Source organism: Palaemon carinicauda, chromosome 40 (genome assembly GCF_036898095.1).
Source record: "Palaemon carinicauda isolate YSFRI2023 chromosome 40, ASM3689809v2, whole genome shotgun sequence".
NCBI lineage: Eukaryota > Metazoa > Arthropoda > Malacostraca > Decapoda > Palaemonidae > Palaemon > Palaemon carinicauda.
Genome location: NC_090764.1, coordinates 19,894,138 through 19,918,352, shown reverse-complemented (window position 1 = coordinate 19,918,352; position 24,215 = coordinate 19,894,138). Strand labels below are relative to the sequence as shown.

The window sequence follows — 24,215 nt, the reverse complement described above, 5'->3', positions numbered from 1 at the left end:
TCTCTTCAAGTAATGCCTCAGACTCCTCACTGGGCATAATAGCAGATGGTCTGGGTCATTTGTTACAGAACGGAGACTCGTGACCCTGAAGGAGTCGAACCGTGGGTCCGGCACTACAGGGTTCTGAGTCTTGGCAACAAACTCAGGAACGAACCTGAATGTTACCTCCCCCCCATCCCCTTGAATGGGCGATGTCGTATGAGAGAGCATGAAGTTCACTAACTCGTATGGCAGAGGCCAACGCGAGCAGGAAAGCCATCTTCCAAGTCAGGTGGCGATCAGAGGCCTGTCGTAATGGTTCGAAGTGAGGTCTCTTCAGAGCCCTGAGAACCCGAACCACGTTCCATGGAGGAGGTCTCACTTCCGACTGAGGGCAGGTAAGCTCATAGCTACGTATGAGTAAAGAGAGTTCTAGCGAGGAAGAAATGTCCACTCCTTTCAACCTAAAGGCCAGACTTGAGGCTGAGCGATAGCCTTTCACCGCTGAGACCGAAAGGCGCATTTCTTCCCGCAAATACAAGAGGAACTCCGCTATTGCTGGAATAGTGGCATCGAGTGGAAAGATACCCCTCCCACAACACCAACCACAAAAGACTCTCCACTTCGCTGGGTAGACTCCCGCGGAGGACTTTCGCAGGTGACGAGACATTCTTTCCGCAACCTGTTGCGAAAAGCCTCTCTCCGTGAGGAGACGCTGGATAGTCTCCAGGCGTGAAGCCGAAGCGAGGCTACGGCTTTGTGGAAGATGTTGCAATGCGGCTGTCTGAGTAGCTCATGTCGTGGGGGAAGTTCTCTCGGAAGTTTCGGGAACGATTCCGCGTGACGCCATAGCGGAGCTATCAGGGTCATAGACAGGTTGACCGATAGTCTGGTCCTGTTGAGCACCCTTCTCATCAGACAGAACGGTGGGAAGGCGTACACGTCAAGGTTGTCCCACCGCTGTTGGAAAGCATCTTGCCAGAGAGCCTTGGGGTCTGGGACTGGGGAGCAGTACAGAGGCAGCTTGAAATTCAAGGCCGTCGCGAACAGGTCCACCATCAGGGAACCCCACAAAGTCAGGACTTTGTTGGCTATCTGAGGATCCAAAGACCACTCGGTACTCACTATCTGCGAAGCTCTGCTCAGACTGTCGGCGAGCACATTCCTCTTGCCAGGAATGAAGTGAGCTGAAAGTGTCATCGAGTGGACTTCGGACCACCTCAGAATCTCTACTGTACTGCAAGATGGGATAGCTGTTGTGAAAAGGTACCTCCCTGCTTGTTGATATAAGCCACTACCGTGGTGTTATCGCTCATCACCACCACGGAGTGGCCCGCCAGGGTCCTTTGGAACTGTTGAAGAGCCAGATACACGGCCTTCATCTCTAGCAGGTTGATGTGTAGGTACTTTTCTGATTCTGACCAAAGGCCTGAGACCCTCTGGTTCAGAATGTGGGCTCCCCACCCTTCTTTTGACGCGTCCGAAAACAGCGTCAAATCCGGGGGAAGGACGAGAAGATCCACTCCCTTTCATAGGTTTTTGTCGATCAGCCACCACCGCAGGTCCGCCTGTTCCGTGGGTCCTATAGGGACCAGAGAGTCAGGGGAATCGGAGCCCTGACTCCACCGGGACTTGAGCCGCCATTGCAGGGATCTCATCCTGAGACGGCCGTTCGGGACCAGACGGGCCAGGGAGGCTAGGTGACCTAAAAGACGTAACCATGATTGGGCTGGAAGCTCTTCCCGCCTGAGGAAGGGCTCTGCCACCCTCCTCAGCCTTGCTATCCTGTCATCTGATGGAAAGGCTTTGTGGAGATTGGTGTCTAATAACATGCCTAGATAAACCAGTCGCTGGGACGGCTGCAGAGAGGACTTCTCGAGATTTACCATGATCCCCAGATCTTGGCAAAGTCCCAGAAGCCTGTCTCAGTGTCGAAGAAGGGTCGACTCCGAGTCTGCCAGGATCAGCCAGTCGTCCAGATATCGGAGGAGACGGATGCCGTTCCTGTGCGCCCATGACGAAATCAGGGTGAACACCTGAGGTGCTGTGGAGAGACCGAAGTACAGTACCTTGAACTGGTAGGTCTTGTTGTCTAGGCTGAATCTCAAGTACTTCCTGGAAGACGGATGGATTGGGATCTAGAAGTACGCGTCATTCAGGTCCAGTGTGCACATGAAGTCTTGTGGTCTCACTGCAAGTCTGACCGTGTCTGCTGTCTCCATGCTGAACGAAGTTTGCTTGACAAACTTGTTCAGAGCTGAGAGATCGATGACGGGTCTCCAGCCTCCAGATGTCTTCTTTACAAGAAAGAGTCGACTGAAGAAGCCTGGGGAGCCGTCGACGACCTCTTGGAGAGCATCCTTCTTGAGCATGGTCTCGACTTCTGCCCGAAGGGCCAGCCCCTTTGCCGATCCCATGGCATAGGAGCTCAACGACACTGGATTCGCTGTCAGGGGAGGTTGAGATGTTGTGAATGGGACGCGATAACCTTGGCCGATCACAGAGACCGTCCAAGAATCGGCCCCATGTTGCTGCCACCTGTGCACGCAACTTTGTAGGCATCCCCCCACAGGTGGACAGGCGGGGGTACTGCCACTCCTAGCGTTTACGGCAACGGCCGCTCCTTCTAGGAGTTTTGCCTCCCCTGGAGGACTTACCACCCCTCTTGTCCTTGACAGGAAAGGGCTAAGGCTTAGACCCCTTCGTCTTAGCTGCCGGAGCCTGCTTCGGTGTTCTGCGAGGCTGCTGTTGATGTTGTTGTGGAGCTGGACGCTTGTAGGGCCGAGATGTGAGGGCCCTTTGGAGCAGCGAATCATGGTTCGACTTCCTCCACCTCTCAGCTGTGCGTTCCACGTCCTTGGGCTCAAACAAGCTTCCTCCAAGGTTGGAGGAGTGTCTGAGCCTGCAGACATCCACGGCGGGGACCTTCGGATGGAACTTCTCGGTCACCGCATCACGCCGCTTCAAGATCGAGTTGCCCCACAGGTTGGTAACCTGGTGGGCCAGGAACTCGATGGAGCGAGTGCCCGAGAGGAGGAAGGTCTCCAGGGCCTTCCTATTGCTCTCCTTAGACAAGACCTCGCAGCGCAATAGGATGTCCAGAGAACCCAGCCAGACGTCCAGCCACGAAGTGGCCTGCATGGCACACTTCGCGACCTTCTCCTGGCTCAGGATCTCCGAAGCCGAGAATGTCACCTGCCGGGAGGAGAGCTTCTCAAGTGGAGTTCCCCTTGTGAGCTCTTCCACCGAGTGGTGGAGGGGAAGAGCTACGCTGGACTCCCCCATGATCCCAAAATACCTCCTCTGTTGTAAACGAGGAGGTGGGAGGAGTCTGTTCCCGGCAGAGGAACGGCTGGAGGAGGCGAGATCCGAGAGCTGAGCTTCGACCTTGTCTCTGGCACTCTTCACCCCCTGGGACCAAGGCAAAGCCGCGCTGGCCCTTGGGGGTTTCTGGGTACCATAGACTTGGTCTAGGACCGTATCCTTGCCTTCCCGAGGGGCGATCTCCGGGTCCTTGAACCTGTTGAGTTGCCTCATCAGATTCAAGACCTGCCACAAGGCATGCTCAGACTCATGCTGCTCTCCTCCCTGTGGACTGGCAGCTAAGTCTCCCATCCCCAGAGGCTCTTCTTGGGGAGATACGTGGACGTTCTCCCGGGGTCTAGTTGGCTCTGGACGAATCCGCGAAGACGACTTAGGAATCGTCTTTGAGTCCTTGGGTTCCCTCCTGGGCGGGATACAGGACTCCAGCAAAGAGGTCTGGAAGGTACCTTCCACGCGAGACGTTTCTCTTCCTCGAGGTGGGGTTCCTCCCATTGGTGCCGTGGGAGAGGCCCTCGCCTCGCTGGACTCTCCTGAGGACGGAAAGGCTTCGTCCACAGAAGGAGAAAACGACCGCGAAGGGGATGGAGCCTTCCTGACGGACCTCTTAGGAGCCAACTTCTCCCTGGGAGAAGTCACCGCGAAGTCCACTCCTCTCCTTCTCTTCAGCGGGGGCAAGTCTGTCCTTGGCTTGAGTCCCAGATCAGCGAGGGCCGGCTTCACAGCCTGAACCACCGCTTTCATCAGGTGACCAACCCAAGACTGACGGGTTACGGACGCAGTGTCCGTAATCCCCGCTGGAGGAAAGGGGATCTCCTGATCCTTCGGAGTGGACGCAACGGGGCCTACCTGGAAAGAAGAAAGGGAAGAATGTTGCCTAGATCTCTCCGGAGACTCTTCCTGGTCCTGGGTAAGAGACCTGCGCTTGCGATCCTGATGGCGATCTGGAAGTACGCGTCCCTGTCGCAGGCACGAGCTGCGGAACCCGGCGAGAACAGGGGTCGTGCTGGCGCGATGGAGCATTCAAGGTATCGCGCGCGGGGGGCTGCTGGAGCGTGGGCGCACAGTAGCGTGTGGATAAACGCGCGCGGGCGAGTGGGCGCGCTGGCGAGAGGGCGCGTGGGCGAGCGATGGCGCGTTGGCGAACGATGGCACGTAGCACGTGCAGGCGACCGACCGTGCGCAGGCGATTTAGCGCGTGTGCGCGTCGGAGACCTGTGGCGATCCAAGTCATGGGCGCGCTGGCGAGCGCTTGCGCACAGGCGAAGGATCGCGCGGGCACTCAGGAGATCGTTGACGCGCAGTCAGCTGGGGCGCAGGAACAGGTGGCGAGGAAACGCGCATGGGCGAACGCTCGCGGTCGGGCTCAGGCGATGAAGACTCGTGGGCGCGTGGACGTGCAGGAATTCTTGAAGTGCGCACCGGGGAGCGTGCGTGCTGTTGTGCAGGTGAAGATGGGCGCACAGGAGCGCGAGGGCGAGGCGAAGGAGTAAAGTCCTTGCATGCGTGCAGATCCGAAGATCTAGGACGGGCGGGCGAGCGTTGGCGCGTAGGGCGCGCTGACGAGCAGGAGATCGTGTGCGCTCAGGAGACCAATGGCGCGCCTGGCGCGCAGCAGGAACAGAAGGGCGCTGACGGCTAACAGGGGAGCGCTGGCGAGCAGGAGAGCGCTGGCGAGGCGAGTCTGATGGCTGCAACTCAGGCGAGCGCTTGTGCGCTACTGCACGCAAACGCGCAGCTGAGCGCACAGGGGAACCCTGACGCGCAAGGGAATTGCCCACACCGTAGGCGACATCCCTTTGCCCCGAAGGGACCGGTGCCCGTCGGGTGACGGGTTGAGAAGGCGCCTGCTGCGCATCTGCAACCAGAGGTGAAGGTAAGCCGGAAAGACTGGAAGGTCTGGCAGGCGTAGGAGATCGCGAGTGATCTGCGGAGAGGTCCAAGGACGTGGCTGCTACGGTTTGCTTCCGACGAGGAGAATCCTCTGCAGGGGAAGGGGGCGGAGACGACTCGAAGAGGCGCCTCTTCATTCCCTTATAGAGAGAAAGGAGGCCCCGACGGCGAAGAGGAGGACGAGCTTTACGGTATAGGCGGCCACGAGGGAGGTCATCCACATCGTCGATCCTCCGAAGAGGAGTCTCTGTCAGTGCGCTCCCCTGGGGAGGAGACGCACCCGCAGGAGAGACCGTGGGACTCAACTTCCCCTTCGAAGGATGTTCGGAAGGGGAGGCAGAGCCTTCAGCAACGTCCGCAACAGCAGCAGCAGCAGAGGTTTGACCAGACCCATCGGAAGCCTCTGCCACAACCACGTCGACAATAGACAGAGGGTCTACCTTTGCTATTACCGGCGATTGTTTGACAGCAGCCCCCAACTGGATAAGGTCAAACAGGGCTTCCTTGGAGGGCAAGCCCTTAAGCCCCAAGGAAGCCCAAAGCTGAAAGAGATCATCATTAGAAACAGCATTAGGGTCATCATAATGAGAATCAAAATCCTCCCCCGGAGGAGGAGGGGGAGCCGCCCCGCTATGGGAGGCAATGCCCTCTCCCGCACCCTGAGGTCGGGAAACAGAACAATGGCCTACGCTACCACTCGACGGTCTCTCGAGAGAGGCCGACCGAGTGGGAGCTTCGGAGGAGGTTTGGGCGGCGGAAGAAGAGTCCTTGGAGCCTTCCTTCTTCAAGGCAACCCTTGAAGGAGAAAGGTCTCTCTTGGACTTCTTCTTACGCCGCCAGGCAAACCTCTCCCACTGGGAGGTAGACCACTCCCTGCCCTCACTACACGTTAAGTCTCTAGCACACCGTTGACCTCGACACTGCGGGCAAAGGGTGTGAGGATCCGTCTCGACCGCCGACATGAAAGTACCACAGGGGCGGCCGGAGAGTCCAGGGCATTTGCGCATAATTGCAATGAAGGTAGAGGCCAACTTCCAAACACACAAAGTCTGAGAAAAAGAAAAACAGATTAAGGCTGTCAAAAGCGAGGACGAAAGACAGACACGTCTGCTCATCGTCCGAGCCAAAAGTGAAGTGAGACATTTCACCGGTGTGTGGGGGGGAGGGGTAGCAAGCTACCCCTTACCCTACCCCCTTGCTAACTAGCGCGGAGGTAGTTAACCCTCGTTAAAAGTCTAATGGCTCGTCATTTTCAGCTACGCCGAAAGTAAACCCTATGTAAATAGCGTGGTTTGTATTTCGGTTACGGAACAAATAAAAATGCAGACTCGTGTTATACTCAAGCTAAAACTACCCATGAAAATATTACAGTATTTATCAAGATGTGCAACATACATTCTACTCCAGCCAATAATCTGCCAAATAAAAAAGCATCATTCACGATTCTATACAAATACAATCAAATCATGGCAAGGGTGCAGACAATCATTATCAAGCAACATACGTGAATGCCCATACATACTTTTTTTAAGCTTTCCCAAAATTAATCTAAAGTGACTTCCATACTAACATCATAATCAAGCAATTCTAAACACGGAGCATCAATAACTCCCAATCTGCGTCGACTGAACACTTCATCGCTTAACTCCATCTACGAGAAAAAGAAGGAATAAAACTAATCTTCTGTTCGAAAAACAAATAAAGAATAAATGTAAACCTTCACCAAAATGCAAGTAGAGTAACAGTATCTTTCACTTGCCCCTCTAGTTTGAAACAGCTTTAAACCAATATGTTTTAGTAATTTACACAAGAGATTACTGTACAGTACATAATTTACAGTTAATCAATAGCCATTATTGATAATTTAGAACTTTATCCCATTACCATTAGGAATCCCAATTTATTCTACAAAACACAGGTAATAATTTTAAATTATTCCTGCCAATGCACATTTTACATAAAAATATTCAGGTTTAAAAATAAGAAAAAATTAGCATACTCATTTACAGTGTATATATTCTGTACTGAAATTGCTAAGAAAAAATAAAGCACAATAAACAAACATTGAAGAAGTGGATACTGTAGCTAAAAAATAAAAATAAAAGAAAATGAGTTGTTGTAATTGAAAGATACTGCATCTGAATTAAATCATTCCATATTCTTAATTTTTTCTTTGAAGACAATTCCTCAATGTTGCTTTTTTTATACAGTACAGCAGGAAAAACATTTGTTACAATAGGCAAACACAAATATTAATTGATTTTACATAACAATGCTATGAATACTTAAAAAGATGCATGATCAAATATCATTCATTTGTTTCCTAGAAAAAACTTCTTGCAAAAACTGCACGTTATAGTCTATAAAAGCCAAACTATTAATCTTGGAATAAAATTAATAATTTCTAACATAAAACCCAACCCGGCCATTCTCGGCTCGTGTTCCCCTCTGGCTTAGTCTCGCTAAAGCTCTATTCCAACTTCTGTGACTTTCATCTCCAAATTCAAGTTTTTATTTTTTTTTTTTTGCTAGTTGCATTTTGGTTATACAATCAAGACAGAGCCATAGCATTTTCTTTATATATTCTAAACTGTTGTTAATATCTATTTAGTAAACACACTTTTTGTGGTAAAAACATTATATCCTATCCAAGCTTTGCCAGATTTACATGCACGACATTTAATTGTTCCAGTCTTGTATTAGTTAAATTGACACTGATAACGTTGCTATGAAAATTGTAAACGGTTAATACATGATACTTTAAAGTGAAAATAGAATTAACTAAAAGAAACTGACAAATATTGGCTACTTCGGTATTTTTCTCTGTATAATCAACCCTTTTACCCCTAGAGGACGTACTGGTACGTTTCACAAAACTCATCCCTTTACCACCATGGACGTACCGGTACGTCCTTGCAAAAAACTATTTATTAATTTTTTTTTGCATATTTTTGATAATTTTTTGAGAAACTTCAGGCATTTTCCAAGAGAATGAGACCAACTTGACCTCTCTATGACAAAAATTAAGGCTGTTAGAGCAATTTAAAAAAAATATACAGCAAAATGTGCTTGAAAAAAAATGACTCCTGGGGGTTAAGGGTTGGAAATTTCCAAATAACTTGGGGGTAAAAGGGTTAATGGCAGCTGGGCCATAACAACTTATACACAGATCGACTAAAATGTGAACATCGTTTCATTGTCTAAGTCTATTGTTTACTTTTGGGAGACTCCGCATGCTTTGTTTGCAAACGCGTGAGGCAACAATCAGTTTTCTTGTGCGACGTTATCATAAGCTGGCTTCTTGGCCCAACTAATGGCTTGCAAGTATTTTTACATAGCATAAGTTCACGGATGTTGTTTTACAAACATCACTTTCCCATCCTCCTCGCTTCAGTTACAATATGTTTCTGTATTTGATTATATTCAAAACTATCTGTTTACTATATAGCTATTTTTCTCTCATCTAAAGGTGAAAAATATAACAGAAATATAACCAAAATGCTTTGTGTGCGCGGCACATCCATTTACCATTTGCAAAAATAGAGAAATAATGCTTAATTGTGAACAAAGCTAGCCACGGCATAGCAACAACCAACAAAGGAGCATGTCATAAATTACAAGTAATTATGATAGTTTAGTTTAACACCAATTACACGTACCATATTTCTCAAAAAGATTATCCAATGTTTTAAAGCATTTATAAATTTACTATAGTTCAAATAACTTTTAAGGTATTCCCCTTGAAAGAGAGAGAGAGAGAGAGAGAGAGAGAGAGAGAGAGAGAGAGAGAGAGAGATATGACCCATAACATGTGATTTAACAATCTTCCCAGTTTTTCAGTTACTAGTTTGATGCTGAGCTATGGGGTCAGATGGGCCTTAGTCTAAAATCGAAATATCCAACCGGTCCAAGTTAAAAATAACCAAATAAGAGTAATTTCCTTTGTAAATATCATTTCCTAACTTAAAGGCCCACAATACTTACATCGGCCGGACTAGGTGACGGACTTCTAGCAGGAGGACGAGATGCGTTGACATCTTCCCTGATGATGACATTCACCTCTACCTCATCTTCCGAAGCCTCCCCTTCTTCTAATTCATCATCTTCCTCCATCGGCACATCCTCCGAGTCGTCGAGGGCTCCTTCCTCTTGCTCCTGGAGATCATTTGGCACTTCTATTTGCAAACTGGTTAGCTGTTTCGTCGAATCCTTAACTGATGTCGCCATGTTTGTTTACAAACCTCTCTGCTTATAGCGTCTATTATTAGTTCCTTTTGCTTTGTTTGGTTAAGACGTCTATATTTCAGAATCGCGCATTAGTCTTGGTCGGTTTCTTCTTCTCTTAAACAAAAGGTCAACTGTGTCATTTTTTCCTAATCCTTAAAGTAATTTCTATCTTATTAAATGAAATACATTATTGAATTAACCACTATCAAAGATTTTTTTCTGTAATTCTTAATTTTTTAAAAATGCATCTTGTTGAGACAAATACAATATTGGATTAACTAGTATCAAAGTTTTTTTTTCTGTGATTAGAAGCTCAGTTCAGTTCAGTTCAGTTGCTGGACGGAGGGATTCACCTTTCCATCGGCAACTCCTTGGTTTTCTTCTTTATTCTAACTCTTTTATTTTCTTCTCTATTTTTTCCATATCCGATAAATATATTCTTTTCTTTTCCATATTCCTTCTTTCTTAAACAGCACGTTTCCCATTATCTTATTCGTTTCTTTCTTTTTGCTTTGTTTGGTTAATAGGTCTATATTTCAGAAACGCGCAAGAGTCTTGGTCGGTTTCTTCTACTCTAAAACAAAGTGTCAAGTGTGTCATCTTTTCTTAAACCTTAAAATAATTTGTATCTTATTAAATGAAATACAGTATTGAATTAATCGTTATCAGAGATTTTTCTGTAATTCTTAATTCTTAAAACAATTTGTATTGTAAGGACACCGCTCCCTTCGTCGTCCAGAAAATCAACACACTGCTCATTTATTTGAATTCTCCTTTCGCCACACCGTGGTTTCCCATGTGTATGTATTCCGCTCTATCAGAGCTACATTTTGACATATGTATCATTTCATTACATGTTTCTGTTAATTCATAATTCGTATATTTGTATGTGTAAGAAAACACATATTTTGGCGGGCAATTCAATGAGCAGTTTGTTGATTTTCTGGACGACGAAGGGAGCGGTGTCCTTACAGTATCTTTTTAAAACAAATACAGTATTATATTAACTGTTATCAAAGTGTTTTTCTGTAATTAGAAACTTTGAAAACTTCCCAATCAAATTGTTGAATCGGTGGATCTTCAGAAGCTCAAACTTGCAGCGTTTTTTTTTTTTTTACTTTACTTACTTTAAGGGATGTTATCCTGGTCCTATCATACAGGGGAAGACAGTGAGGAGGCCGTATCATACAAACAACCCCTTAATGTAAGGATAAAGTGGGAAAGATCACACAGAGGAACTCTGTGCTCTACAAGATCTGTTTGTTGTATTCATTCTTAGGTATTTAGAGTATCACACAGTGTATTCTATGTTGATTATCGAAACATTTAGGAAACAAGGGTCTTCGGTTTATCATTGAGAGCCTTAATATCTTGCCTTCTTTTAGTGATCTACTAGGATCTTGTTACAGGGTATTTAGTCTTATTGGCGTATATCTGAAAGTTCTAGAGCCTTCAATTCACATACACCTTGGCTCCAATAACTTGAAACCATCTGTAACTATTCTAGTGTCGACACGATTCGTTGTCTGCACGGTGTGTAGAAATTCTCTAAGATATTTGGAACGTCCGGATCAGTCATCTTTATGAGTTATAGCACGTATCTTAAACTCTATTCTAGCTTTAATTAGCAGATAGCCCAATTCAAATAGTATAGGAGCAGCCCTCTGGGTAGGACACCTTTAATCAGTCTTGCTTCTCTGTTTATTATATTTTGTAATTTATCAAATTGCACTTTGGGTAGTCTCTCTTGGCAATGCTACAATTAATTACAAGTCTCTTTACATAATATTCATCCCGATACTTCTTTACAAAATCAATTTTTCTCATGTGATACCCACTGTTTCTTATTACATTATTAATTCGAGCACTGAGAGGCAAATTGAAATCAAGAGATGCACCTAGGTCTACTAGATAGTGCAATTGGTCCGTTATCAATATATATCTAAATGTCATTCAGCTTTATTAAGTTGTTTTTCTTTCTTACCGCCATAAACTCAGTTGAATTTCAATTTAGTGTTAGTTGTTTAACTTCATACCAACTCATTGTATTGGTTCTTAACGGTTTGATATTCTGCATAGGCCTAGCCCTTTGCCCTTTTTAATGTATTTTAACCCCACCCCAGATATCTCTCTTAATTATTCCATATGATCTCATTTTCATCCCTGTACCTTATCTTAACATTCGAAGAAAGTCCTCCAGGTTCATCACAGACTAATAAATATTTTGTGCACATATTCTTGACCATTGGGGAACCAATTTACAATGGCAATGCATTTATGTTTAAAGTTTTAGAAAACAAAATTAAATTTTCATATTTTAGTATTCAAATGTATATAGTATTCGCTAGAAGAATTGTATTGATAATGTATGACAATAGTACAGTATATAGTTTAAAGTTTGACTATGTTAAAAACGCGCAAAGATAACGCCGCAATCCTGAAACTATAAGTAACTTATCATGAAATAGAAGACGTTTCTTCCCAAAGTTTCCCGCTTAAATTATGTATTCCTTTACCAGTCTTAAAAGTTACTTTTAATTGACGCAATTTATTAATCACGACGATGAATGGAAATAAAATCACGAATTTTCGTAGTATATTACACAAGAATGTACATTTTTGTTTCGTAACAAACTACTCACCATTTCTTATATAAGTTACGATGGTCTTCTTGGTGATAAGAGTAAACCATTAGACCTATTTGAAATTTTTCTGTAAATCTTTCATTGATCATTATATCAGGTAACTACTGGTAATTTCTTAGCAACCAAAGTATAATATAACCGGTGTGAATCACTTTGTTATAATGTCCTACTGGACCATTATTGCGATGCAAATATTTCACGTAGGCCTAATTACATATTTCACGTAATTACATTTAATCGAAACCATTAATTGTTGAATTAGTTAGATAATTTAGTAATTAATCTCTGCCATAATTACATTTAATAGGAAACCACTAATTGTAATGAGATGGTTTAGTCAAAGATCCAGCTGCTCCATCTATTAGAAGGTACTTGTAACTTCAACTTGAGCTATTAATTCAGAATTATAGAACGACGTCGTAACCTTTGTAGTTCGTAAGTTGGTAATTAAAATTTTGGACTAACAGCTCATTTTGACCACTTTTTATCAATAAATTTTTTTAATTTGAATTAAAATTTTGGCAAATATTTACTGTGGGATAGTATTCTCAACGAAGAAAATATGGTGTTCCTGATTTATGTGTACTATGAAGCGTCCTGATGCAAATAAGGTGAAAACATTAATAACAACAAAAGCTCTGGGTGGGATTCTGTCTAAATATTACCATGACTTGGGACACTTTTTGGATACCATGTATGAATGGTCCACAGGTAAATACGCAACATGCCTAAGGGTCTTTGGGGTGTGTGTATGATGACGGCCATGCCATGCCCCATAACTCCCTTATTTTCAATCCAATTGCTAAGATTATGGAAGTTGTGGGGTTTTTGGGGTGTATGTATGATAATGGCCATGCCATGCCCCATAACTCCCTTATTTTCAAACCAATCACCAAGATTATGGCAGTCATAGGGTCTTTGGGGTGTATGTATGATGACGGCCATACCATGCCCCATAACTCCCTTATTTTCAAACCAATCACCAAGATTATGGCAGTCATAGGGTCTTTGGGGTGTATGTATGATGACGGTCATACCATGCCCCATAACTCCCTTATTTTCAATCCAATCGCTAAGATTATGGCAGCCATAGGGTCTTTGGGGTGTATGTATGATGACGGCCATGCCGTGCCCCATAACTCCCTTATTTTCAATCCAATCGCTAAGATTGTGGCAGTCGTGCGGTCTTTGGGGTGTATGTATGATGACGGCCATGCCATGCCCTATAACTCCCTTATTTTCAATCCAATTGCTAAGATTATGGAAGTTGTGGGGTTTTTGGGGTGTATGTATGATAATGGCCATGCCATGCCCCATAACTCCCTTATTTTCAAACCAATCACCAAGATTATGGCAGTCATAGGGTCTTTGGGGTGTATGTATGATGACGGCCATGCCATGCCCCATAACTCCCTTATTTTCAAACCAATCACCAAGATTATGGCAGTCATAGGGTCTTTGGGGTGTATGTATGATGACGGTCATACCATGCCCCATAACTCCCTTATTTTCAATCCAATCGCTAAGATTATGGCAGTCATAGGGTCTTTGGGGTGTATGTATGATGACGGCCATGCCGTGCCCCATAACTCCCTTATTTTCAATCCAATCGCTAAGATTGTGGCAGTCGTGCGGTCTTTGGGGTGTATGTATGATGACGGCCATGCCATGCCCTATAACTCCCTTATTTTCAATCCAATTGCTAAGATTATGGAAGTTGTGGGGTTTTTGGGGTGTATGTATGATAATGGCCATGCCATGCCCCATAACTCCCTTATTTTCAAACCAATCACCAAGATTATGGCAGTCATAGGGTCTTTGGGGTGTATGTATGATGACGGCCATGCCATGCCCCATAACTCCCTTATTTTCAAACCAATCACCAAGATTATGGCAGTCATAGGGTCTTTGGGGTGTATGTATGATGACGGTCATACCATGCCCCATAACTCCCTTATTTTCAATCCAATCGCTAAGATTATGGCAGTCATAGGGTCTTTGGGGTGTATGTATGATGACGGCCATGCCGTGCCCCATAACTCCCTTATTTTCAATCCAATCGCTAAGATTGTGGCAGTCGTGCGGTCTTTGGGGTGTATGTATGATGACGGCCATGCCATGCCCCATAACTCCCTTATTTTCAAACCAATCACCAAGATTATGGCAGTCATAGGGTCTTTGGGGTGTATGTATGATGACGGTCATACCATGCCCCATAACTCCCTTATTTTCAATCCAATTGCTAAGATTATGGCAGTCATAGGGTCTTTGGGGTGTATGTATGATGACGGCCATGCCGTGCCCCATAACTCCCTTATTTTCAATCCAATCGCTAAGATTGTGGCAGTCGTGCGGTCTTTGGGGTGTATGTATGATGACGGCCATACCATACCCCATAACTCCCTTATTTTCAATGCAATCGCTAAGATTGTGGCAGTCGTTGGGTCTTTGGGGTGTATGTATGATAATGGCCATGCCATGCCCCATAACTCCCTTATTTTCAAACCAATCACCAAGATTATGGCAGTCATAGGGTCTTTGGGGTGTATGTATGATGACGGCCATGCCATGCCCCATAACTCCCTTATTTTCAATCCAATCGCTAAGATTGTGGCAGTCGTGGGGTCTTTGGGGTGTATGTATGATAATGGCCATGCCATGCCCCATAACTCCCTTATTTTCAAACCAATCACCAAGATTATGGCAGTCATAGGGTCTTTGGGGTGTATGTATGATGACGGCCATGCCATGCCCCATAACTCCCTTATTTTCAATCCAATCGCTAAGATTGTGGCAGTCGTGGGGTCTTTGGGGTGTATGTATGATGACGGCCATACCATGCCCCATAACTCCCTTATTTTCAATCCAATCGCTAAGATTGTGGCAGTCGTGGGGTCTTTGGGGTGTATGTATGATAATGGCCATGCCATGCCCCATAACTCCCTTATTTTCAAACCAATCACCAAGATTATGGCAGTCATAGGGTCTTTGGGGTGTATGTATGATGACGGCCATACCATGCCCCATAACTCCCTTATTTTCAATCCAATCGCTAAGATTGTGGCAGTCGTGCGGTCTTTGGGGTGTATGTATGATGACGGCCATACCATGCCCCATAACTCCCTTATTTTCAATCCAATCGCTAAGATTGTGGCAGTCGTGGGGTCTTTGGGGTGTATGTATGATAATGGCCATGCCATGCCCCATAACTCCCTTATTTTCAAACCAATCACCAAGATTATGGCAGTCAGAGGGTCTTTGGGGTGTATGTATGATGACGGCCATACCATGCCCCATAACTCCCTTATTTTCAATCCAATCGCTAAGATTGTGGCAGTCGTGCGGTCTTTGGGGTGTATGTATGATGACGGCCATACCATGCCCCATAACTCCCTTATTTTCAATCCAATCGCTAAGATTGTGGCAGTCGTGGGGTCTTTGGGGTGTATGTATGATAATGGCCATGCCATGCCCCATAACTCCCTTATTTTCAATCCAATCGCTAAGATTGTGGCAGTGGTGCGGTCTTTGGGGTGTATGTATGATGACGGCCATACCATGCCCCATAACTCCCTTATTTTCAATCCAATCGCTAAGATTGTGGCAGTCGTGCGGTCTTTGGGGTGTATGTATGATGACGGCCATACCATGCCCCATAACTCCCTTATTTTCAATCCAATCGCTAAGATTGTGGCAGTCGTGGGGTCTTTGGGGTGTATGTATGATGACGGCCATACCATGCCCCATAACTCCCTTATTTTCAATCCAATCGCTAAGATTATGGCAGTCGTGGGGTCTTTGGGGTGTATGTATGATAATGGCCATGCCATGCCCCATAACTCCCTTATTTTCAAACCAATCACCAAGATTATGGCAGTCGTAGGGCGGCGTTCCCCCCCTCCCCCCCGTAGGTGAGTAAGTTAGGTTAGGTGGTGTTATACGCATGCAAGAGGTTCTGTCCGTTAACATGCAAAGGCTCTGGGATCTTTGCACGGTTCCTTTGTCAGAATTATAGAAATGAAATTATGGTAGATGATAACCCGTAGCAGAATAAAACCTATAGATTGGAACAGGAATAAGTGGGAATGGATTAACCCCACATCTCTAACCCAGATAATTTCGAGATGTCATTATTTTTCTATTGGAAACTACATTAGTGAAGCTGGGTTTAGTTTGAGGTAAACCAAAACCCCATTAAAATAGTATACGTATATGGCCATAAATGCCTAAACTGAAAGTTGGAATTTTTGGGGTGTATATATGATGGGCACCTTTACTTATGATGACGGCTGACTAAGAATACAGCAGTGTAGGGCGGGTCGCAGGACGGCTTTAGTGCACCTCCTCCTGCTAGGTAAGTAGGTTAGAACACGGCTGTTAGGTTAGAAGGGGCGAGTTTAGGTTATTTGGTGTCCATTTGTATGCACGCAGGAGGTAGTGGCCGTTAATATACAAAGGCTCCGTATTTTTAAATGGAATAGTTTGTGTCTGGTCAGTATGAAAAAAAAAAGCTTGCATAGAAAATGTACACCAACTAATCTAAATTTACCCCCCACCTAACCTAATTTACAAAACGTGTCCTTACCTACTTACCTAACGGGGGCTAACACTGACCTGCGCCCCTTCTTACACCGCTGTCATGCATACACCCCAAATTATATTTAAACTTGACCTACTCTTAATCTTTACTCTTGATATGATAAAAGGTACTCATTGTCTCCTTGAGAAGTGCGTTAGTGTTCTTATGTATGTTATGTTTTTGGATAATTTTGAAAATTAGTTTTCATAAAGATGTTAGGATTTGGACTTTTGAGAAATTTGCCATCACTTCTAAACCTACTGGTTTCTAGTACTGTACATAAGAATATTCATGAACTAATTTTGTAATAAAGGTTGTGCTATTTCATCATCTTCGGCATGTTATGACTTTCTTATTCATAAAAAGATATACTGTGGATTTGACAGTTAATGCAGATCATGCCATGTGGTACAATACTCTTAAATACTTATGTATACAGTACTACAAATGAATCCTGTTCTTCCTGCAGTGTGGTGGGTCTTTTCTGTGTGATACAGGCCCAGGAAACTGGGCCTTAAAGTACAGTACATTTGTTTTCCCTTCGACATTGATTAGGACTTATGACAATTTCTTTTTCATTTATAGTATGTTTTGAATGTTCTAGTTGATCAGCATCATCCTCTATTTTTAATTGTTCCGTAACTGAAATACAAACCACGCTATTTAATATGGGTAATTACTTTCGGCGTAGCTGAAATGACGAGCCATTAGAATTTTAACGAGGGTTTACTACCCCACCGCTAGTTAGCTTGGGTTAGGGAGGGTAGCTTGCTACCCACCCCCCTCACACACACCTGTGATTTAGCTCACTTTGCTATCGGCTCGGGTGGTAGTCGGACGTGTCTGCTATCACCCTCGCCTCTTTGACAACCATTAATGCTTTTTGTCTTTTTACTTACTTTTTCTTATACTTCTAATATATATATATAAACATTCTTAATGTTTGTACTGTATATATTTGTGTATAGAAATGTAGTAAGTTTTCTTTTCAGTGCTTGTGCTGTGTGTGTGATGTACGACAACGACACTTGCGTGTGCAAGGCCACCACAGTTCCTCTTCGTGGGGAATGACCTCTCCCTCTCTGGTTCATCGGGCTTCCCGTCGGCTTTTATCCGTTAACTCGGCCGCCACGGGAATCGTCATCGCCTGGACCCTCTTCATTCATCTATTATCTTCGCCTTGCCTCTTTTCCTACGGGAAACTTGGATTCGCAGCGAAGAGAAGGTGGCCCTTTTTTAGATTGACTACGGTCTCTCTCTACTCGAGGTCGTTCACCATTACTACAACTACGTACCATTACGATAGCTCCTTTCCCGTTGCGGGTTAGGTTGCTTTTTCGTTGTTTGTCTCAATTATTTTCAGTGAAATCTAATTGTATTTTAATTTTTCAGCTTTCTCCGTGGGGAACACTTCCCTTCGGGGGTCAGGGGTTCTCACTATTAGTGTATATTCTTAGATGATTTAGATAATTATAATTCTGTTATAATTCTGTTTTTATTACAGTTACTCTGCCCCCCTTCTCCCGTGGTTGCCATCTGGGGAAGGAGGGCGCATACTTAATTCTTATTTTATGTTATTCCCTCGGGGTTCCTCTTCGTAGTTCCTCCCTGGGGATTTCTGTTAAAATAATTATTTAATTTTATTTTCCCAGTTAACTATGCAGTTCTTCTTCGTTCGATTAAAATGTGCCAACGAAGCAGAGCTGTCCTGTTCATGATGGAGGAGTCTGCTGTTGCTGCCGAGCTGTCCTATTCATGACTGGGGAATCTGCTGTCGCTGCCGTCCCTCAGAGGACGTCATCATGGGCGTTATCCCTTCTCTCAAAAGTACTGTACTCCCGTGACAACGTGCCAGCACTTCAGATCATCTTAGAACGCTAAAGGAGGTTCGCTTCCAGGGGTTGTACAACTTCCCTTCCGAGGGAGGTTTCCTCCCCAGGTATGAGGTTTTCTCCCTTCAGAGGGAGAACTTCCCATACCTTAATAATTTCATCGTCTTCAACTATGGTTGCTGCCCATCGGCCAGACTTTTCTCCACCCTTGCTGAGTTTCTCTTCCTTCAGGGGTGGAGCACAGTCTTGGCAAGTCTCTTCTACGAAGTGTGCATCTCTCTCGTTCGTGAGTGAGGCCACTCATAGAGACTCCTCTTCGGAGGATTGTTCCTGATAAGGTCAGCTTGCTGATCCAAAGGCCATAAGGGCCGTCACAGGTCTCTTCTTCGAAGTGTCACCTCTCTCGTTCGCGAGAGAGGCCAATCATAGAGACTCCTCTTCGGAGGATCGTTCCTGATGGGTCAGCTTGCTGATCCAACGGCCCTATGGTTCGTCACCACGAGTGTCTCCAAGTCTCTTCTACGAAGTGCACCCCTCTCGTTCGAGGGAGAGGTCTCTCATAGAGACCCCGCCTCGGAGGATCAAGCAGAACTTCCAGTGATGATCGTCCTGCCAGCTGACCTACCGATCTACCAGCTCAACCTTGCGCTGCAACGAAGGACTTCGGTCCTGGACTCTAAAGCAGACCTGCTTACGGTCGTCATCAGGGGATGCCCGCCCTTTTCTTAAGGACACATCCCAGTTCCTGACCGTCCTGCCAGCTGACCCTTCAACCTTCACGCACACTCGCCGACGATCTTCTTACGCGCCCAAGCGCCAACGATCTTGTTACGCCCGCAAGCGCTGACGATCTTCTTACGTGCGCAAGCACCGACGATCTTCGTTCGCGCACGGGTACCGATGGTTTCCCGCACGCGCACCGATACCTTCGCGTGCGCTCGCCGATCTTCTTACGCGCGCTCGCCGATCTTCTTATGCGCGCAAGCGCCGACGATCTTCTTACGCGCGCAAGCGCTGACGATGATCTTACGTGCGCAAGCGCCGACGATCATCTTACGCGCGCAAGCTCCGACGATCTTCTTACGCGCACGCGCTGACGCTCTTCTTACGCATGCAAGCGCCGACGATCTTTTTCGAGCGCGGATACCGATGGTCTCCCGCGCGCGCGCCGATGGTCTTCCGTGCGCACGTGCCAACATTCTGGCCCACACGGGGTCTTCATTTTCATCCTGCACATCAATCTGATTCCTGCTCACTCTATGAAGTCTCTCCCGCGCACGCGAGCGTTTCAACAGTCTCTTGCGCGCGCGCGCCCAGGGTATTCTCGCGCGCACAGGGTATTCTCGCGTGCCCGAGCACCAGCGCGCTCCCCAACGCAATTGCCAATACCCTCCCACGCGCGAGGCTGTTGGGTAACACGCGGTAAGGGCGCCATCACCGCATCTCCCCCCCCCCCAGCACAGAACAGCGCGCTTGCTGGTTGGGGGAAGGTTCAAGAAAGGTCCAGGGACATTTCTTCCTTATCTTCTCTCTTCTTACAGGTTGTTTCCTCTCCAGAGGGAGTGTCTGACAGCGCAGCCGTCAGCCGGCAGCCCTGGTTTGGGCCTCTGATCAGAGCGGTAGCACAGGCTTACAAGCCTGTTCTCTCTGAGTTGGGCCACAAATCCTTGGCTACATCCACTTCCCTGAAGAGGAAAAGAGGAGTTTCGGACGCGGCAACTTCTCCGAGGACGAAGAAGCTGTCTCCTCGTAAGTCTTCGAGGCAGGCACCCTCCCCCCTCAGACTTTTTTTTTTCCCCTCCCCTTTGGACAAAGATTTCGCGTCCTCAGGAGAGTCACGTGAGGTGAGACGTTCCCCCATCACACCATTGAGGGAAACCCCACCTCGCGTGGTAAAGTCTTCTCGAATAAGGGTGGAGAAGAGCCTGCCTCCGTACTTGTTGGAGTCTTGCATCCCTCCCAGGAGGGAGTCAAAGGACTCCAAGACAATACCGGGAGGTCCCTAGCACCGAAATCTACAGGCTCAGACATTCTTCCGTTATGGTAATGAACCTGTTCGAGCCTAAGGACGTGAAGCAGGCTGCTGAGAGGTGGAGGAAGTCATCAAGACTCCCTCCTACATAGGGCTTTGACATTTAAGCCCTATAAACCTCTAGCACCCCAGCAACTACGTCCCACTAAGACAACGGTAGCGAAGACAGTGGGGTCTAAGCCCTTTCCAGTCAAGGACAAGTAAGGCAAGAAGTTCTCCAGGAGAGGGAAGAATCCTAGAGGGAGCAGCCGAGGCCGTAAATACTAGGATTGGCAGTCCCCCTGCATGTCCGCCAGTAGGGGGATGCCTACAAGGTTTCGCAGACAGGTGGCAGCATCTTGGGGCCGATTCCTGGATGATTTCCGTAATCATTCAGGGATATCGCATCCCGTTCACAACATCTCTGCCTCCCCTGAGGACGAATCCGGTGTCATTTAGCTCCCTTGCCATGGGATCAGCAAGGGGGCGGGCCTTTAGGGCAGAGGTCAGATTAAAGTAAACTCCGTTCAGCATGGAGACCGCAAACACGGTCAGTCTTGCAGTGAAGCCTCATGACTTCTGGTGTATACTGGATCTGAAGGACATGTACTTCCAGATCCCAGTCCGTCCGTCTTCAAGGAAGTACTTAGTATTCAGCCTAGACCATAAGGGGTACCAGTTCAAGGTGCTGTGTTTCGGTCTCTCCACAGCACCACAGGGTTTCACCAGAAGTGTTCACCCTAATATCATCGTGGGCACACAGGATCAGCATCCGTCTCCTCCGTTAACTCGATGACTGCTGGATCCTAGCAGACTCGGAGTCATCCCTTCTTCGACACCAAAACAAACTTCTAGGACTTTGCCAGGATCTGGGGATCATGGTAAATCTCGAGAAGTCCTCTCTGCTTCCCACTCAAAGACTGGTTCACCAAGGCAGGATTATAGACACCAATCTCCACTAAGCCTTCCCATCAGACGACAGGATAGCAAGGCTAAGAGGGGTCGCAAGCCCTGTCCTCAGACAAGAAGAGCTTCTAACCCAATCATGGTTACGTCTCCTCAGTCACCTTTTATCCATGGCTCGTGTAGTTCCCAATGGTCGCCTCAGGAAGAGATCTCTCCAGTGGCGGCTCGGGTCCCAGGGGAATCAAGGCTGCGATTTCCTGGGACGTCAGGATCCCCATGGGTCCTGCGGAACAGACGGTCCGCCAGTGGTGGGTGACAGACGGAAACCTATGAAGAGGAGTGGATCTTCTCGTCCTTTCCCCGGATTTAATGCTGTTTTTGGACGCCTCAAAGAAAGGGGGGGGTCCACGTTCTGTACCACAGGACCTCAGGCCTATGGTCAGAATCAGAAAAGTGCCTCCATATAAATCTTTTAGAAATGAAGGCCGTATTCCTGGCCCTTCAAAAGTTCCGACAATACCTGGCGGGTCACTCTGTGGTGGTGATGAGCGACAACACCACAGTAGTGGCTTACATCATCAAGCAAGGAGGTACCTTTTCAGAGTAGCTATCCCATCTCGAAGTAGAGATACTGCAATGGACCGAAGTCCACTCGATTCGACTATCGGCTCCCTTCATTCCAGGCTAAAGGAATGATGTGCTCGCCGACAGTCTGAGCAGAGCGTCTCAGATAGTGAGTACCGAGTGGTCTTTGGATCTTCTAGTAGCCAACAAAGTCCTGACTTCGTGGGGTTTCCCGACTGTGGGTCTGTTCGCTACAGTGCTGAACTTCAAACCCCCGCTGTACTGCCCTCCAGTCCTGGATCCCAAGGCACTCTGGCAAGATGCCTTCCAACAACGGTGGGACAACAACAACGTTTACGCCTTTCCCCCGTTCTGTCTGATGAGGAGGGTGCTCAACAAAACCAGAATATCGGTCAATCTCTCGATGACCCTTATAGCTCCGCTATGGCATCACGCGGAATGGTTTCCAGGCCTTCCGCAACTCCTATCGGAGCTTCCCAGAGAATTACCTCCGTGACACGAGCTACTCAAACAACTACACGCCAACATCTTTCACAAAGCCGTAGCTTCGCTTCGACTTCACGCCTGGAGACTATCCAGCATCTCCTCACTGAGAGAGGATTTTCGCAACAAGTTGCGAACAGGATGTCTGGACACCTGCGTAGGTCATCCGCAGGGGTCTACCAGGTAGTGGCTCGTTTTCTGTGGTTGGTGTCGTGGAAGGGGTATCTCTCCACTCGATGCCACTATTCCAACAATAGTGGAGTTCTTCGTGTATTTGCGGGAAGAATGCGCCTTTCAGTCTCGGCAGTGAAAGGCTATCACTCAGCCTTAAGTCTAGCCTTCAGGCTCAAAGGAGTGGACACCTCTTCCTCGCTGGAACTTTCCCTACTCATACGAAGTTATGAACTTACCTGCCCTCAGTCGGAAGTGAGACCTCTTCCATGGAACGTGGTTCGAGTTCTCACGTCTCTTAAGAGACCTCCCTACGAACCATTACGCCAGGCTTCAGATCCCCACCTAACTTGGAAGACGGTGTTCCTACTAGCTTTGGCCTCGGCCAAGTGAGTCGGTGAACTTCATGGTCTCTCGTATGACATCGCCCATGCAAGGGGATGGGGGGAGGTAACGTTCAGATTCGTCCCCGAGTTTGTTGCTAAGACTCAGAATCCGGGAGTGTCGGACCCTCAATTCGACTCTTTCCGGATTTCGAGTCTTCGTTCTGTAACAGATGACCCAGACCATCCCCTACTGTGTCCAGTAAGGAATCTGAGGCTATATCTCAAAAGAACGACTGCAGTTCATCCCCAAGTGCAAGCTTTGTTTGTGAGCACTGGGAAAACGAAGAGGAGGGTCACCAAGAATACCATCTCGGCCTGGATTCATAGGGTGATCCATCTGTCCCTGAATCCTGACCCTCCTCCGTTACGTCGCCCTAGTGCACATGATGTCAGGGGCGTAGCTACGTCCCTGGCCTTCAAGAAGAACTTTTCAGTGACGCAGGTTCTACAAGTGGGGTGTGGAAGCGTCAGGCGACCTTCACAGCCCACTACCTGCAAGACGTGACACACAGGAGGCTCGATACATTCTCTATCGGCCCTATGGTGGCTGCACAACAGCTGGTTTAAAACATCAGGCTCCTTAATGGACAAGTAGCAGAAGGTTGAGGGCATTGTTACCCGGTCTTAGTCTGCATGAATGAAAAGATTTGTTTGGCCCTTATTCTTTTCTTCATCCTCCCCTCTCTTGGGGAAAGCAGCATCCTGGGTTCTCTGCACAGCTGACCTCGAACCACTGCAGGTAAACCATGTTTCCTTGTGCTACTAGTATTAGGTTAATACTTTCACGTCCCCATACCCTGACGAGGTGGTATTGGGAGAATCCTAGCCTAAAGCTTCCATCTAAAAAACTTCAGGTAAACTTCCTAGGACGAGTCACACATCATTCCTTCACACACAGCTTATGTAGGCTGCAGCCCTTGCATAGCAAGGTGCTAGCGAGGTGCAGCGACTCCTTATTGTTGAGTGCTGACACACTCGGATACTGAGTCCCCGGGCAAAGCAAAAAGCCAGTACAGTACTGGCTGGGGACTTACCTCCCTTCCTAAGGGGTGAGTCACCCATATTAAATAGAGTGGTTTGTATTTCAGTTACGGAACAAATGATAAATTATTAGGTAATTTGTATTTTTCCTAACTATACAACCTTAGCTATTTAATCAAACTTGCCCGCCAGCCCTATCCCCCGTGAAGTCCTACC

The 24,215-nt window shown here is 46.8% G+C and overlaps 3 protein-coding genes across 9 annotated transcripts in view; 1 reads left to right on the top strand and 2 right to left on the bottom strand.

Moving 5' to 3' along the window:
• Positions 1 to 9,491, bottom strand: part of LOC137631587 (peptidyl-prolyl cis-trans isomerase G-like) — a 94,959-nt gene extending 85,468 nt beyond the window's left edge. The window contains exons 1-2 of one of the 3 annotated variants that reach the window (XM_068363445.1): positions 9,178 to 9,491; positions 6,764 to 6,844 (exon numbers count right to left, since the gene is read on the bottom strand). In XM_068363445.1, the coding sequence (XP_068219546.1) occupies positions 6,764 to 6,844; positions 9,178 to 9,420 (324 nt within the window). In that variant the 5' untranslated portion in view covers positions 9,421 to 9,491. The remainder of the gene's footprint in view (positions 1 to 6,763; positions 6,845 to 9,177) is intronic. The other 2 variants (XM_068363448.1, XM_068363447.1) reach the window with 2 other exon arrangements.
• Positions 9,492 to 12,019: 2,528 nt separating this feature from the next.
• The window catches only part of LOC137631992 (uncharacterized), an 87,773-nt gene continuing 75,577 nt past the window's right edge, over positions 12,020 to 24,215 (top strand). The window contains exon 1 of one of the 5 annotated variants that reach the window (XM_068363980.1): positions 12,020 to 12,162. The gene's annotated coding sequence lies outside the window, so the exon portion shown is untranslated. Of the gene's footprint in view, positions 12,163 to 12,378; positions 12,501 to 12,595; positions 12,677 to 12,751; positions 12,777 to 24,215 lie in introns of those variants that run through there. The other 4 variants (XM_068363981.1, XM_068363979.1, XM_068363982.1 and 1 more) reach the window with 4 other exon arrangements.
• LOC137631857 (zinc finger protein 729-like) lies at positions 12,720 to 15,902 on the bottom strand. Its single transcript, XM_068363865.1, has one exon. The coding sequence runs from the start codon at positions 15,900 to 15,902 to the stop codon at positions 12,720 to 12,722; it is 3,183 nt and encodes a 1,060-aa protein (XP_068219966.1).